Here is a 16,755-nt window from a genome sequence, read left to right as displayed (position 1 = left end):
CCACATTGCCCTCCGTAACCACACATTAGAACGACGGCCACAATCTGTCGGCGGAATGCTCGAGTACACATGTCACCTTTTTTTTACCGCGCATCGCATATCCACCCCGGGTTTGCCGTACTGCCCAAATGACGGTAGCGGTGACGTTATCGAGCGCCACCAGCAACCACCGCGAAAAAGACGCATTGGGGCGCATGTACTTTTAAAATACCGACAAGATTGACTACGTGCCCGGTGCACCCTTAAGGACGAATACCCGATATACTCCATCCGCGGGACAACCAGAAATTACAACCGTTCCAACCAAAGCTAATCTCGCCGCTCTCGGAAGCACGCCAGAAAATGGAACCATGGACCCGAAGACGTTTGGCCCCCGTGATCGGTTGCGCATTTAGCTGATCAAAGAAAGCACTTAAGTTATTAAAATTATTATCAACGTCCTATAATCTGGACCCCTCCGCGCCAGCTGCACTTACACCCCTTTGGGATGTTGGGTTTTTACATGCGGGTTAGCTTCTTCGTGCGATGTTCGCTACTTGCGTTTTGCTTTATGGCGAACGTACTATTTATATTTGTTTGTTATTTCGTTTTTTCTCTTTCACTCTCTTCATTTGCTTCTACTCTGCACCAGTTATTTTATTATCAGTACGTGGGGTGTATGTTGTCGTTACTTCTTTTTTCCTCACAGTGTTTATTTTCAGCTCGTTTGTTTTAAGCTTGTCTTACTTTGTGCACTTTACTGTATGCAACTGGTTTTGCAAGTTCTTTTTTTATACCAACTCCCGTTTTTATGTCTCGTTGTTTGATGTTGTTATTTTTGTTTTCTTTTACATTTTTAGCTTGCTTTTTTGTTTGTGTCTACTCTTTAGTCACCTCTGTTAGAGCGTTTTTTTATTTATATTCTTTCACCAAGGCAAGCTTTCTTCATGCGCGCGTGTTTGATACAGCGCTAATATCTAGTTTGCGATCCAATTAAAATCCTTCGGAGGGTTTTGTGTGTGAGAGCAATTTTTTCCACCCCCTACCCATTCCCCCCTTCCGCTTCTTCTCTTTCTTCATTCATTTATCGCTCAATGCAGCTCACATCACCGTGGAACGAGGAATTGGTTACCGCTGGTAAACGCGAAGCACAATAAAACGAAAAAAGCCAAACAACTTGCCCGATCGGCAGAAGCCGCGAAACTTGTTGCCAAGATCGCGAAAGATCGCACCGCATCGAAGCTGGTCGGAGGAACGCGTGAGTGACGACAACTGGACGCCCTTCGGGGCGGAAGAAAAAAGTTTCTTGCTCGCTCTCTCTCTCTCTCTCCCTCTGTCGATCTCCTTCACAACACGCCCGAGGATCGCATCAAAATGCGCGAAATGGAACTCTACGTGTAGCGCGAACAGGGGAAGAAATAAAAAAGCATGCGCTTATCCAAATATGGACACGAGCTTACAACCTTTCCTTTAAAGCGGCAAAACCGCAACTGACGATAAGCTGAAAATCGTCGTCCACGATCGTCGGCGGTATTAAATCGCGTCTCCAAACCGTTTGCCGGTACGGTAATCCGTTCAGAATTCTTCATCACCTTAACGCGTAACATCCGATTGGTCTGGAGTCAATTAAGCTCACTTTATAAATTAAAAGCGAGAAAATGAAACGTTCCTGTACGTGTGGGAATTTAGTTTGCTTTTGTTTGTACACATTGCAATAGAAACGGTACGCATCCTTTGCCTGGTGCGACTTCACCGTGCGCAAACAGTTTTAATAATAATTAATCGACATTTTCATCCGGCGCGCCACGTTTCGTTATGGGCCGGGATAGCCAAAAATGGAACATCATCATTTCATATGCAACGGGCGAAGAAATTAAAGGGACCCAACACGGGAACGTACCGAATGGGATGCATCTTATTTGCTAAAACAAAACCAAAACATTCGCAAGTTTACGGAAATGCTCGTTGGGTTTTGTGATTTGCTGACATTTATTTATTTTATTTCAACCCCTTTTTGATGTTGGCTGTCTTTTTTGGGGGGTTTTTCCTTTCGTACATTTAGCTTTCCCACTTTTGCATTGTATTTAATTTCGCCTTCGGGTGGGGTGGCTGTCGCTTTTAATTCTGTTTGCAATTTTCCCACCGCTTGACCAACGGTGCATATTTTAAAAGTTTGTCAAAGATGATGCTTAAAAATTGTCAGCTTTCTCCACTTTTTTGTGGTTTACCTTTTTTTTTTGCTTGAGGAGTTTCTTATTAAGGCCAGCTAATGAGTTTTTTGGTCGAATATGCGAAGGATGCTGAGAGGAAATTAAAATTCTATCAACGCGCTCGGCGGTGCATTTTTGTTTAGGGGAGTGTAATAAAAATTAAGATTTGTTAAACGAACCACATGATGGTGAAAGTGGTGTTGCATTTATTAAATGTTTGCAGTTTTTTTTGAGGCACCATGAAACCATTTAAACATTTTTCTTTGTATTTTAAAATACTTCAGCTATTTTGTAGCCCACTGTGCATTAAACACAACAAAACGTTCTGGAACTTTGTAATCCACGATCATTTTGATGAATGAAACTTGTTCGAAATCAATCAATCACTGCATCCATCGACCAACTTCTCTAGAACTTGTTGTTAGGTTTCTCTGGTGTGGCACCGGAAATCGCCCATTTCGGATGGACCACACCCTCGCGATCGATCGTACGCGGATTCCTGCTGGCAGCGGGACTATGTTTTTTGGGATGTTTTAAAACACTTCGTCTCACCCGTTCACCGAGCACAGCAAGAGAACATGAGTACCGAAATTGAAGAGAAAAAAAAACACCAACCTCATAAAATCCCCATCAATTGCTCCGTCATTCTCATCATCGTTCGTCTGGCCGGCGCATGTGGGACGGTCGCAACGAGACAGAAGATTCTATCGTCAAGGTGGAAATAGGTGCCATCTGACGAAAGATCAAAGATCGGAGAGAAAATTTGTCAGGCGCTGTCTACGACACGTCGCCCGCGTTCGGATCGGTTCGAACGCTGCAAAAGCTCATCACGCGGACGACGATCGAACGCGTGGGTGTAAATTGCCGAGACCTTCGACAGGCTATAAGGGACCGTTGGGCGCGTGATACAGCGCCCTCGCCACCAAACCTGTAATTCCAAAATTCGTGCCAGAAAGCGTCACTGTCCTGATCTCCGGTCCCGTCCGGTGTCTCGAGCGGGCATCGAACGGATCGATCGGGGAAGAAAGGATCGAAAAATCATCCACACGTCGGTTAACCCTTGGGGAATCATTTCATTCGTGTCGGGCCTCGTGGGCTTAAGTTTAAATGTTATATGATTTTTTAACCCGTTAAGACAGCTACTTATTTTAATATTAATAGCTTTTTTAATGCAGTAAAATCTTTTTTATTGTATCATATTATACATCGTATCGTATTTTCATAAACATATCACTCCTAGGATTAGTGACCGTAAAAGACCTATAACGCGCTAGATAAAGGGAATAATCAGTTCGTTTGTTAGGAGCCCGTAGTATCGGATCCAGTTGAAATCTACGAAACATAAAACCTTTTAGTATTCCCATCGAAACCCATTATTGTAAACAAAAACGGAAAAAATTATAGTCATGTCTTGCCGGCGCGTTTAAATCTTTTGATCAAGAGATCAAAGGATTATAATGTTGTTGGTTGATTTCTTATGTTAGAATTAAATCGCAGGTATACTTATGAAGAAACAAACTCTATGTAATCATTCTCCTCTATTGGAGAAGCTTCTAAGATAAGGGGCTACAGATATGTATTTGAGACAATCATAAATTAATCATAAATTGCAAACAAAAATCAATGCTTATTTTTGCTGTCACCTGCATACATCGGTGATATTTGTATAAATTAGTATACAGGGAGCATTCCGGTGGTGAATGTGATAAACGGCCCTAATTCTACACGACAGGACGGGCTATCAAATCCCATCCGAACCGTCCCATCTGTAGCAGGGACTGATTATCCGTCTACGTGGTAAATTAAGTTGAATAAGTATAAAAACAAAGCTCCCAAACAGCTCCTAATACTGAAACAATCCCTTCCAGCATTAATCCTTTTGGCAGATGATCATCTTTCCTCAAGGGTTAATAATTACTTCCGCGCATCATCTCTCGCTTCAGCTGAGCTGTAAGTGTGATTGTCGCCGCGTTGTTTTACGAACTGCGCAACCAGCATCAGTCCCATAACGCACACACGATCGTATACGGCCGTGGTAGAAAATTATACAAATTATCTTTTATAAGCTCCAATGAAATGTTTGTTTTTTGTCGTGAATTTTTGTTTGTTTGTTCTGTGTTTATATCTTCAAAGCCTTTCTAAGGCGAAGGTCTGGATTTTTTTTCCTCTTCCCGTTGCATGCACTTCCTTTCCATCCTTTCGACGGCATCATCACACTTCCGTCAGGATCGCGTGGACGTTCGTTACCGTTTCTCGTTGCCGATGGTAGGAACGATCGTATCGGGCACATGATGTAAATCCGTACATCATCATCATCCGCATCTTCACCGTCATCCGTCAAAACGGCGTGATGTCACATGATTATCGCGCACCTTTGCCAGACCGTACCGAACGAGACGAAGGGGCACGCGGGCAAATTTGGATGCAAATTATACCCTACGGTTTAAAGTCTTAATTTCAGCATCGTTCGTACGTTCGGCTGGGCTGAAAGGCGGTTGGGTTTTTTAGGCTGTTTGTATTTACATTTCCTTGGCACCATCTTTTACCCGGTCGGTGATGCTCTCCGGCGAACGTTCTTTATGATGAAGCATATTGCTTGCCCGCACACTTTATTGGTTTTCTTCTATTGCAGCTCTTTCGCGTTAGCGCATTTCGATAGGAACGACGGCAGCGACTGTACAGGTTTCGGAGTATGAAGGCACATACCACAAAGATAATTGAGATAATGCCACACGGTTAAGGAAAAGCGCAACGGAACACTTTGTTGCAAGCTGTTCCATGCTGCGAGGAGCTGATGTGCGCTTTAAGAGTTCTATTTTTTCCAGCTAGAACCTGAACGTAATGCTGCACACCGGTAAAGACCATGTTCTTAACTCGCGCCACTAATCTTATGCACGTTAAATGGCATTGTCGTTCGTTTTGCGATCGTTTTGCGATCGCAAAAGAGCTTCACAACATGATTCATTAGGACTGTGGTTCGACAGTACTTCTGAAACTGTTTGGCAAATAAATATCGAAATTCTATTACTTTGTAGAAGTACGAAAGTCTTTATCGGGAAGAAGATTTTTTTTTGCTTTACTTTTCCCCCCTCCGTCGGAGTAATTATTTTCACGAACTTAAGCTCTTGGAACGGCACATTTAATTGCACCATGATCGTCATCATCATCTACACCATGTAACAACCACCCTGTCTGTTTACACCCTACCATACATGATGCGTTTCATTCGCGGAAGTGCATCACAAATTCGCGCGATTTGATCACGCCGCATTGTGGCGTTGCTCTGGCGCACGAACCCTTCGTTCGCATCGGTTCGCACCGACAAAACCGATGGCGTACAGGTGTTGCGAACACAAAGTGTTCGAACGGAACGGAAATGAATTAACATATATGTTGGCAACTAGCCACTAGCGGTAGGGAAGACACTTGTGACACCTTGCTGTTAACGCACAGTTTGTGGGGATTTTGTTTGTTCAGTTACAGCCAAATTTAATTTAAAAAAAAATTAACCAAATTTACTTCACTACATTTACACTCACTTGTAATGGTTGTATCCGGCATCACGCTCTCCGTCAGACTCCATGGTGGTAGGTGTTGTTCCACCCGTGGTTATTTTTTTCTCAACGCGTTTTCAAGTTTAACTCGACTCGGAGGGTACTTGATGTGGTTGAAAGACAAGTGAATTCTACTCTAAACTGCAGGTTTCTCTTACACACTTTAGCACACAGAAATGATTCTTCGTGCACAATTTCGTTTGCTTATTATCTACACAACACACAACCAAACCACGGTGTTGATGAACGAAGGTACTGCAACGATCAGCTGCATCTGATGCATTTATTTTGAATGTAAAAATATTTGTAACACACAAATTCTCACTACTTTTTGAAGTTTTAAATTACACAAAAGCAACCACATTTGCGTGGTGGCCGCTTTCACCACACTGCTCTGCCTAAAATGGTTTAGATCCGAAATTATTGATTCACCAAAAACTGCTTTACATTGATGGCATCCATAGTGGACAGATTGCCAATTGGTATCCTTGCACTAGCTCTGAAATTCTTTTTTAAGTAAAATTCACCGTCACGGTTGTTTAGTTCCACACGCTTCGATGGTAATAATCCTAATGATTCACTGCGGTGCAGGGCTCTGCACAATGATTTACGGCTGCCAGCAGGCGACGGTAACACAAAAACACAGCGGATATCAGCGCGGATCAACGGTGAAAACGGTACGTTCGAACGACGAATAACTACTGCAGCGGCAGCACCAACAACGGACGTGCGATGCGTGCGCGAGTTGCTCTGTGAGTAACGAGTGAGCGAACGAGCTTTGCTCACCTCACGCCTTGCTTTCGAAGGTATATCGCTTAAGCTCTGTGCGCATCTCGCGAGTAAGCGAGAGCGCGCTGCAATACGAAACCGCAGGCTAACAAAACGAGATGCACGAGTGTTGTGGAAGGGAGATCAAACACTTACGCACACCTGAAACCACAGATACAGTGTTGCTTGCGTGTAAAAGAAAAGGAAGCTCTCGATAGAAAAGGAACACACGCTACTCGATGAGAACAGGGTGGCGCACACGTTGAGTAAAGGTTTTTTTTTCCTGTTGCTGAAAAAGAGAGAGCGACGATTTTCTTTCACCTGGTGAGCATGCTATCTCATCGTATCGAGAATGGTTTTTTTCTCTTCTTTCACAGCTTTCCCGCTCTTTCGCACTACAGCAAAGGCAAAAACCGCGTTACAGGCAGGTAAATCACACCATGTTGTTTTGATTGTTGCAACATGAAAATTAATGTTTATTTCAATATCAGTTTGTTGTGTTATGGAAAATTAACATAATTTTTGTGCAATTAGAAAAAAAAGGGAAAACTAAGCTAAGTGTTTTGGCGCTAGAACGACCCATGTCATACCGCGTATATCTAAATCTAAGCTAGATGACAATCAGTAAGCTATATAGCATAATTACTTCATTCTCGCTAGAACGGCAATGTTGGTTACACATGTATAATTTTAAATTTTATAAAAAGTGACTAATGAGTATTATTCTTAGTTCTCTGCTAACAATTCGGAGCGCTTCATGTTGAGAAGTATCCAACCTATGTACTCAGACACCCTCAAAGAAATACCTGGGGCAATATTCGCGCCACACTTGGGGCCAAAACTAACCACTCCGACCACAAAGTATTGTTTTTCACGAAGTTGCAGCATCGGTGCTCCGGAGTCACCCTCGCATACGTCCTGACCCGCAATCTCACTGTTCGTACACATGACACTATAGATCATACTTGCATTAAACCGTTTCTGCCTCTTTAGGTAATCCTCACATTCAGCCTGCGGGACCACATTCAGCATTACGATACCCTTTGTATCACTCATAGTTCCTGCAAAAGGAATATATTCAAATTTTACTAACTCGCTGGAGTAAAAAGAAAGAAAAAAAAACATATTTACCATGTTCGTTTTCACCCCAACCGAACGAAACGACTCGTCTATCGTTTGCTAAACTCTCGTCGAACGTGTAATTCAGCGGCAAACAGGCTGGTGCTATTTCTCCCATAATGTCTATCGAATTATTTAATCTGATTAGTGCAATGTCGTTCGTGCGGGCGTGAAAATTGTAGTTTTCATGAATAATAACTTCCGCTGCTGCACGTTCCTCACATTCATTCATGATCAAACATTGCTCCAGTTTACTAAGCTTTGTGACGCCGAAAAACAGCTTGACACTAGAAAGAAAAAAAAACAATCAAGATTACAGCAAAATCACACCAACAGGTAATCGAATACACAGGTCACATACTTTTCTTTGGCCAAGTTGTGTAAACAATGGGCTGCCGTCAAAACGAAATTTTCCTGAATGAATGTTCCCACACATCGTCCTGGTCTGTTACTGTTGGGTTTACGAATCTCCAAATAAACTGCCCACGAGTGAACGTTATCATTGTCTTCTGCACCAAAATAGACGTTGTTACCGAGTTGATTCTTTATACCACAATACGGCGGTAGAACCTCTCTAAAGTTATCGTATTTGATAACAGGTCGTGTTCGAACGGTCGTTGTGCTGATCGTAGTAGCTCGTGCACGTGTAGGCCGGGTTCTGGTGATAGGAATAGAAGCGGCAGTTGATGTAACAACCCTTCTTCTCGTTGGTGATAACGTTGGCGTCTTACAACAAACCTGAAACGGCAAACAAAACATTTGCACAATCTGCAACCACTGTATTAAACACGATGATCGCACGCATACATACGATCGGATCCGAAGCACTCTCGTCACTTTCGCAGGCACCAAACACAGCTCTTATCTTTTCCGAATCCGACGGGTATCGCACAGATCGGTTCACAAGCGCAGCGATCGCAGTGCAATCCTCCAGCCGGATACATCGTCCGGGTTCTCCAGTCATGAGGATACATGCCTTACCCTTCATCGAACGCTGTCCTTGTACGAGGACAACGAGCAATGGTAATACGAATGTGAACACTGCACACACCGAAAGCCTAGCGCGAAACATCGTACACTATTAAGCAAAAAAAAATATGATTTAAAAGTCGCCTCTCAACACTTCACTGTTCACAATCACTCACGAAACGCGTTGACCTGACTCAACCGAACGTCGGGATGCTACTGATTGTGGCGAGAACGTTATCAACGCACTCGGGAGAGGAACGTCCAGATGCAGCTCAAACCATTACAAAACACTGAAACCACCACCACTTTACGAAACCGGCTCAAGACCTATACAGAGAGAATGATTCATTTTGCAACAATTCCGTTCTGCGCAATCTGTTTATTTTGGAGTATGACTATACAGTATGACTATTGCCTTCGGCGAATATTGTCCAAAATCCAATCTGTGTACTGTGGAACATTCAGCGATACCACCGGGAATTCATTGTTAGTCGTGCCGACTCCGTAACTGATCAAACCCATCAAGAACCATACGCCATCCTTCCGGTACATCAGGGGAGCACCGGAATATCCTGCAAACGCGTCATGTCCGGTGATGGTTATGGTGCATATGTTACGTTCCGTTATCAACACTCTTCGCATCAGCGCTATTCGCAACGAGTCCATGCGAGCTTGGCACAAGTCCTGGGAGATACGTTCTAGCGTTATCCACTGCTTGCTGTTACTCGGATCCCCTGCAATGAATACCGGAATCCAGCGCATTAGATGCTATCTCCACTGCAAGAATATTGAAGCTGATATTTACCATCGGCATTTATACCCCAACCGAAACTGCTTACAATCTGACCGACTGGTCCAATCTCATCGTGTTTCGTACCCATCGGGATACAGATCGGTACGGGCGATCCCATATCCCCCTGTGCAACAGTCTCATTTAATTGTAGCAAAGCAATATCATTATCACGCGTTTTGCGGCTGTACTTCTCGTGGATAATGACCTCCCGTACGTACCTTGGTGTCACATCACCCTTGAGACTAGGCAGTTTAGAATCAAGCGAGACGTGGTGTGCGTTTATGTATAAAACTATGCTGAAAGTGTTCGATTATATTGGGTTTTTAAAAATGGTGCTAACATCCGTAAGTATCCTAAAGTTACTTACTCGCCCTTTGCTGTAGCACAATGAGCCGCTGCAAGGACGTACTCGGGTGTGATCAAACTTCCCACACATCTGTTATACCTGCCTGCGTACGTTATAAACACACCAAACGAGGGGTCCAGAGCAGCTCGTCCTATGGATCCACGGTCCATTCCAAGGTGTGTCTGGAGACAGTCCATAGCATTATCCTCCTCCATATCCGGCACCAGCTGCTGCGGTGGTTTGGATGGTTTCGATGTGGACCCGGTGTACCAACGAATATCCCCATTGGCACAACAATATTGCTAGAAAGACCCACCTTTTTAGTCGAGAATACAAAAGGACGCTTACGGCCTCGGCATACCTCCGATTCCGGTGGACATGCACCGAGCGCTCCGATTAGTATATCCATCTCCTGCTGGACAACGTACGGCTTCACATCGATTGCTTTTAACTTTGGACAATTTTTTAATAACACACACCTTCCTTGCAATCCACTCGATGTTATACATAATGATCCATGGTTCGGTTTTGTTTGGCCTATCACAACCGGCAGCAATACATACACTAAAACAAGCGTCTGTGCAAGCGTCCATACAGTGCCGGGAAACATGGTGCTACGTCAAACAACACAATCTCCACCTCACTGATGCAAAGGTTATATTTCACCAGCAGAAATCAAAACTGCTCTCACTTGTTCTCAGACATTACTAACTGGTTAACGGTTGATGCTCGGTGAAGGACGTAAAACAACTGTATCAGCATTTGCATTGGATTGAAGTCGTAAGATTCAAAAGCAAAATTATCAGTACGAATTTATGCCGGGGAAGTCCATTCTGGGAAAGTATCTCTCTCTCTCTCTCTCTGTGTAACGGTTCGTAGCTCACTGCGTAGCTTCCGTCTTAGTATCAACATTATATGGCAACATTGCAAATAGATTAAGGGTGAGTTTGGAAACTGTTTTAGTATGAAACTCGCATTTACCATGTCAGTACGCGTTCTCTTCTTATTGACTAACTTGAGATTTCGAAGAACTGCGAGGGAATATACTGATAGGCATACGCTTTGAACCCTATCCATCCTTAAGGGTCTTCAAAGGAGAAACAACACAGCATTTCATCGTAGAAGGTGTAACAGGTGGCACGAGCACCGATCGCGATCGAGGCTAATTTCCACAAAACATTGAAAAAGGCATCCACGTGTCGATTGCCCGTAGCTTAGAAATGGAAACAGGAAGTGAGCCAAATAAAGAACGATCATTCGCATTACTTCGTAACATGTGGACATCGACATCCGTTTCGTCAGTTTCATCGATTACATCGTGTGTAATCGATCTCATGAGCCGGAATGAGCATAGTTCACTGACCGGCCAGGTACGTCTGAGCTACACAAATTCCCGTCTGTTTGCCTTGTTCCCTTTTCTCCACCTGCACATTCAGTTGCTGCATTAGACGACTCCCTTGGAGAAGGTTACGACGGAGATCCATTCTCCAAACAGCCGCGAGAAACGGTCGGTCGTTGTGAGGTATCTCGTGCTCCAAAAAGAAGATGTTAATATGCTTCCCGATCGTATCTTATGCCTAGCGCCACTCCCCAGTTCATTGAATGTCTGCGGCGTATGTCTTAGCGATTCTGTAATCTAACAAAATCCAATAGCTGCTACGCGTACCATTCCGATGCTCTACCAGCAGTGGAAGCAGGAGATGTTGAGGATCTTTCCCGTTGGCGGAATTGGGTAGAGATCCTCGCGTTGTTGAGCGCGTTGCCTGTTGGCCTATCGCATCCTACCGATCGGATCGTATCGCTCGAGGGAATTCAAACTTGGTTCTGGTGGGTTTTCACCGTTGATCCTTCCTTTTCCAACAAAGAGAGTAAGAGAGAGAGAGAGAGAGAGAGAGACAGAGGGAGATCGTACAAAACCAAAAAGGAATCAGTCCAACCTATTAACAGATTATCCGATCGCTTGTTGAACTTGCCCGGTTGCAACGTGTGTATGCTCTTCCTGTAGAAAGCTTCGAACCCGTAAGGGCATTTGCGGGAGATAATTCATTAGGAAAGCAGGCAGTGCGCACAATCAAGGTGGAACGTGCCACGCGTGGGGTTGATCGATTGCGATATGGCGGAAAGCTAATAACAATTTACGGTTCCATCTGATTAACCGATCCACAATGTATGGGAATATTGTCGTGTGGATAAACTGTAGTAAAAGCTTGTTTGATAGCCCATCTTTTTGTAGAGTAACATATGATAGTGTTTTTATTTAGTTATTATAAAAAGATATAAGGAAGAAGGATGGTGGACATCAAAAGGTGCAGTAAAGCAAATGCATTGTAAAATGTATGTAAACATAATTGTTAAATTTTTGAATGTATCTATGATAATACCTTCAAACGCCATCGCTTTCGGCACACTCAACTCGGGCCCCCGCCGCCCCGGGTAGCAACATTGCGTGCGACTAATCGACGCTCCGCTTTTTTTTGCGTAACTTTGTTACACGCACATACGGCACGCATCGCCGGGCGCAAACGGAACGGAATGTCGTGTGCAATGTACGCTGCTTTTGTGCACGCCACGAGATGTGATCGCGGCCCGATTCGATTCGCATCTGTTTCAGACATTTCTTCCACATGCTCGCAGCCTGTTGTCTTGTTCGCTAATTAAGCGCAAAAAGCCATCAAATTATCCCCTCCTTCTCGGGTCAGCACTCTGCGGTTCGGTAGTTTACTAATTCTTTGGGTAAGATAAAAGACTCACACGAGATACATGGAAGCGAACTGTTTTCTGCTCAGCAGAACAGCGGACTGGATTTAATCTTGATCCAATATTCAAATCACTGCTAGAGGTGATATTTTTTTCATCATATCGCAGGACTATTTTTGGGACTTGCAGTTGACCACACAGTGAGGGATTTCAATTTCTAACATTCAATTACATCAAAATTCCCAACATAATGTAATCGAATTCTTCAAAAATTCGACATACTTATTTTAAAATTCTGCTTGCCTGGTGAAGATGATGAGAGGTGAAGTCATCAATGTCCATTTCACGATCATAAATTGCTCACAGAGACTATCGATCATTCTATTCAAAATGTCTGGATTTGCGTTTAATACATCAAATTTAAGATATTTTTTTGGATTATTGAAGATATCTCGACATTCAGAAAGACACTACAACAAGAACCCGATAAAGCGTTTCTTTTATTAAATTTCTCCCTAATTTTTACATCCCTCACGTCACACAATCGTCACCAACTGCTGTCTATGAAAAGCACCAGATTCAAGAAATTACTCAACAGCACATACATATACGCTAATGTTACATCTAATCGATTTTCCCCACGTTGGAAAAGTGACTCCGAAAGTGAAATTTCAGCACAATAAACCTAATGCAGTCCCCGTTGACAGTTGTACATAGCTTCAGGTGACTCGTACAAAGTTGTTTACACAAAAGAAAGCAAGAAAGAAGGCCACGAACGCATTTGCCCCTTAGTTTTACAGAGCGGAAAATTGTCCACGCTCGGTTCGGTGTGTTGTGTTTGTTTGAATAATGCTCCTGGTGGTCTTACCAGTCACAAAACAGGGGTTACGGTTGCGCAAGAAATTATTCCAGCGACACTGCACGCCAGGAGCACGATGGCCTCGAAAGTGAAATCGGGCAGTGTTGGCTCATTGACAGCACGAAGTGATTGTCGGTCATGACGATGGTGAGCAATACGTATCATCTTAATCGATATCGATTGCACCAAACCAACGTGTCCTTGGGACAGGAAATGACTAATGGAAGTGATCTAACGCGTTGGACGAAGATCTTCGAAATGCCTCAAGTCATAATAGGCAGATCATACAATGTATTGCATACTTTAAGGCGCTCACAAACTGTTACGATCGACGAGGAGTGTCAAATATATTTTTTAAACTAATGTCATAGGAATGTTAAAATTAAAATTGTAGTGTATAAAAAGTATAATTCTGGTAGGAAGTCTACTGAGCAAATTTTGGCTAATTAAGCAATTTAAAATTAAACATTCAAAGGTAACAAAATACTAGACACTCCTCGAAGATCTATCCAACGATTTCCCTTTTTATGTAAAGAAAATTCCATGCCGTAAAAGACCTCCCAGGCGGTCGAAAATGGACGGTTTCGATGAAATGTCGCGAAAAAGCTAGCATCCGCGAACCAATTACCCTAGCGCGCCAAGAAAGCTGTATAGTGTGCGCAACTAAGAAATAAAACATACGCACACACAAACGTGAGAATGGTTCCAATTAATGTTGAATAATAAATACCTCCCCGAGTGTGTCCTGCCGGCTGTCATTAGATTGATTTTCTTTCGCTCAACATAACTGAGCTGCGGCCGATGCTCACTCAGACGGGACTGCCTTTAAAGTTTAAAGAAGTGAGAGAAAAAATGCTTTATAATAGATGGAAATTCTCACGCATAAGGATAATACAGGTAGTTCCAGAATTGCTTTTTGCCTTCCCGATCGACAATCATGTCCGTGCGCATGTCCTGTCGAGATTTGCTCAACCACAGCAGGGTTTCGCGAGGAGCGCGTTTCGCTTCCTTCGAGACCAGTTCCGCGACCCTCCTGCCTCGAGCTGAATCCTTCCACCCGTTGCCGAACCTTCCATTCTGATGGGAATTCGATATATTAATTTCTGCTTCGCGCGAACACAGCGCACTTTATCGAAGGCCGGAGACCACACCGTGTGCGCGACTTGCGTCTTTCACGAAGGTTAACGAGTGGCGGAAGATTGCGAAGCTGACCCAACATTATGATGCGAGTGCTATGCAGCTTTGATCGATCGAAAAACGTTCGGCGAAGAAAATTGTCCCGCAGTGCGCGAGTCGTCTTTTGCGCTCGAAAACTAAAGAACAAGAAAAAAAGGGGGAAAAGGAGCACGGTTCGAGCGAACTGTTTAAACGGCGGGAAATCGATCGGGAACGGGAATTCCGTATCCTGCCAGAGCGCAGCAGGATCTGCCCGTACGTCGCAAAGGACGACTGATGCTGATTCGGATCGATAGCGTCCTGCGACGGCACAACAGGACAGTGGGAAATCGATGAAAATTTTTGCTCAAAAGCTGACAAGCGCCATCAGTGATGTTGTTGCGGGTCGTGTGAGGTTAGTGCAGGACCAAACCTTCCCTCAATGGCTGGGAAAACATCGGCACGCAGGATCACGATGGGATTTATTTTGGGCCAGATGTCAAGATGCTGTCGAAGTCGGCGAAACTTGAGAACCGGACTGGACGACTCGTTCGAAACCCATCGTAATGGGATGGGATACCATTCATTCCCCTCGATTCTTTCCATTCTTTCAATTGCTATATTCTTCCTACTTTGCTTCTACCAGGATGCCCTCCACGGTAGAGTGACCTGCCCTGGAGAGGTTACGAATCTTTGTGGGTAGAAATTTGCGGTAAATTTGACATCGGTGACCGGAAACTTGGCAAAGTACCATGATGGTTGATTCCTTGTTATTGACACGTGAGGAAAACTTTGACGAGAAGAAAAGTTATATACGGAAGTTGCTAAGGTTAAATCGAAACATAAAGGAAGCGAATTCCTCAATGATCTTTAACCTACAAGAGCTTGCAGAAAATGGACAAAGAATGGAATGTTCCCATTTATTGGAATTTTAAAAGAATGAAACAAAACAAAAGATTTATTTGATTTCAATAATGTCGTTCTTCCACTCGAATGGATAAATTCGAGGAGGGTCCGAGTTGACATATTAACAACAGTCGAAGTACAACAAATTGCAATTAGTTACCGACAAGGGTTTTAATAGAGATATGAAGAGCAAATCTTGATCGTTCTTGATCATATCATGATGAACTCCCTTGTCCTTCTGGCTTGACGGAGAGCCGTCGCGGAGAGCCAAGTATCCTGTTATGGCCTTGTTATAGCCTTGGTGACTAAGAAAAGCAAAAATTCAAACGAATATAAGGCAGTACAATAGTTTAAAAAAATTGTAGTATAAGGAGTGTCCTGGCTGGAGAGCGTGTGAACGGTGATTATCATTTACGATCATATTTTCGAACCTTAGTAGGTGATGCTAGTTCTTTACGAGCAAGAATTCTGAGCTTTTGGTTTGGAAGTTTGATGAATGCTATGACATACTTTAGATATTTATGCATTGGTTAAGACCGCAAGAATTTATTGGCTTGCAGTTTGTAAAGAAGATCCCGGATGATCATACTCATGATTGCCTAGAAAGGTGTTCATCAGCGAACCTTGGAGGAGGTCCACCTTTAAATCCGTTTTAAAGAGAAAATTATCCTCCATTACCTATAAAAGGGAAAAAATTGATAATCTAATCACTAATAATAAGAGAGTGTTTTCGTCATAATCTAGCAAAAGAAATGCTATGAAGAACGGACAATTAATTATACTCCAATATAACATTCCGTAGCACTTAAAATTGCACCAAACATTACTGCTAGAAACAACTTTCCTTAATTACTCGCCCATATCTCAGCTCCTTTTTCACCATAAATCGAAGATCATTATCAACACACATACGCTCTGTTAAAGGAAGGCAATCACTTCGTCTTTGATGAAGAGACAAACATAAATTAGCACAAGACACGATCCGACAACTCGACCGACTTCCGTTCCATATCGAGACCTCGCGTAAAGGTGCGCCCTGAATTCGCGGAAGGCAATGCGAAAGACCCTTCCACCGGACAAACCTCTCCCCTTCGTTCCACGTTCATCCTTGAGGAGTTTTTCGGTCCGGACACGGAATCTGATCGTGGCCAATTCCCATTCCGATCACGCCAACCGGTGACATTATTGACCATACCCATACACTTGGATCGCTTGGCGCAGGTCTTTGGATGCTTCCGAACCACACGGGGAACTCGATGTCTCAACCGTCCCTGTGTCCTTCCAAACATGGACCGACTCATCGATGGAGAAGGTGTTTCTTTTGCTTCTCTCTTTCTCTTGCGCACCCGTACTTCCATTACCGGGGATGGTGATTAATTGGCCGGTGGTGTGAATTCCTG

General features: G+C 43.5%; 3 protein-coding genes across 3 annotated transcripts in view; all 3 read right to left on the bottom strand.

Annotated features, from left to right (window-relative positions):
- LOC125768357 (putative transcription factor SOX-15) overlaps window positions 1–6,760 on the bottom strand; it is a 53,461-nt gene extending 46,701 nt beyond the window's left edge. Inside the window, exon 1 of the mRNA XM_049435887.1 lies at window positions 5,729–6,760. Within this exon, the coding sequence (XP_049291844.1) occupies window positions 5,729–5,772 (44 nt within the window). The 5' untranslated portion in view covers window positions 5,773–6,760. The remainder of the gene's footprint in view (window positions 1–5,728) is intronic.
- A 180-nt stretch (window positions 6,761–6,940) lies between these two features.
- On the bottom strand, window positions 6,941–8,864 carry LOC125768396 (CLIP domain-containing serine protease 14D-like). The gene is made up of 5 exons (XM_049436001.1): window positions 8,776–8,864; window positions 8,442–8,708; window positions 7,992–8,368; window positions 7,643–7,917; window positions 6,941–7,572 (listed from the first exon to the last, which is right to left on the bottom strand). The coding sequence occupies exons 2-5, from the start codon at window positions 8,700–8,702 to the stop codon at window positions 7,238–7,240; spliced, it is 1,248 nt and encodes a 415-aa protein (XP_049291958.1). The 5' UTR covers window positions 8,703–8,708; window positions 8,776–8,864; the 3' UTR covers window positions 6,941–7,237.
- A 79-nt stretch (window positions 8,865–8,943) lies between these two features.
- LOC125768402 (CLIP domain-containing serine protease B15-like) lies at window positions 8,944–10,747 on the bottom strand. Its single transcript, XM_049436016.1, has 4 exons — window positions 10,100–10,747; window positions 9,760–10,040; window positions 9,405–9,688; window positions 8,944–9,333 (listed from the first exon to the last, which is right to left on the bottom strand). Exons 1-4 carry the CDS (start codon window positions 10,346–10,348, stop codon window positions 9,008–9,010), a joined length of 1,140 nt encoding a protein of 379 aa, XP_049291973.1. The 5' UTR covers window positions 10,349–10,747; the 3' UTR covers window positions 8,944–9,007.
- Window positions 10,748–16,755: the final 6,008 nt, after the last annotated feature.

This window comes from Anopheles funestus, chromosome 3RL, assembly GCF_943734845.2.
Source record: "Anopheles funestus chromosome 3RL, idAnoFuneDA-416_04, whole genome shotgun sequence".
Classification (NCBI taxonomy): domain Eukaryota; kingdom Metazoa; phylum Arthropoda; class Insecta; order Diptera; family Culicidae; genus Anopheles; species Anopheles funestus.
The sequence above is the reverse complement of the archived record's forward strand: the minus strand, read 5'-3'. Positions and strand labels throughout refer to the sequence as shown.

Excerpts from the sequence above, each read along its gene's own strand:
- LOC125768402 (XM_049436016.1), bottom strand. The coding sequence starts at position 10,348 with ATGTTTCCCGGCACTGTATGGACGCTTGCACAGACGCTTGTTTTAGTG. Across the intron at positions 9,689-9,759 it reads TGTGCTACAGCAAAGGGCGA|CATAGTTTTATACATAAACG; the intron begins GTAAGTAACTTT and ends GAACACTTTCAG. Across the intron at positions 9,334-9,404 it reads TTGGGGTATAAATGCCGATG|GGGATCCGAGTAACAGCAAG; the intron begins GTAAATATCAGC and ends TATTCATTGCAG.
- LOC125768396 (XM_049436001.1), bottom strand. The coding sequence starts at position 8,702 with ATGTTTCGCGCTAGGCTTTCGGTGTGTGCAGTGTTCACATTCGTATTA. Across the intron at positions 8,369-8,441 it reads AGAGTGCTTCGGATCCGATC|GTTTGTTGTAAGACGCCAAC; the intron begins GTATGTATGCGT and ends TTGCCGTTTCAG. Across the intron at positions 7,573-7,642 it reads TTGGGGTGAAAACGAACATG|GAACTATGAGTGATACAAAG; the intron begins GTAAATATGTTT and ends TTCCTTTTGCAG.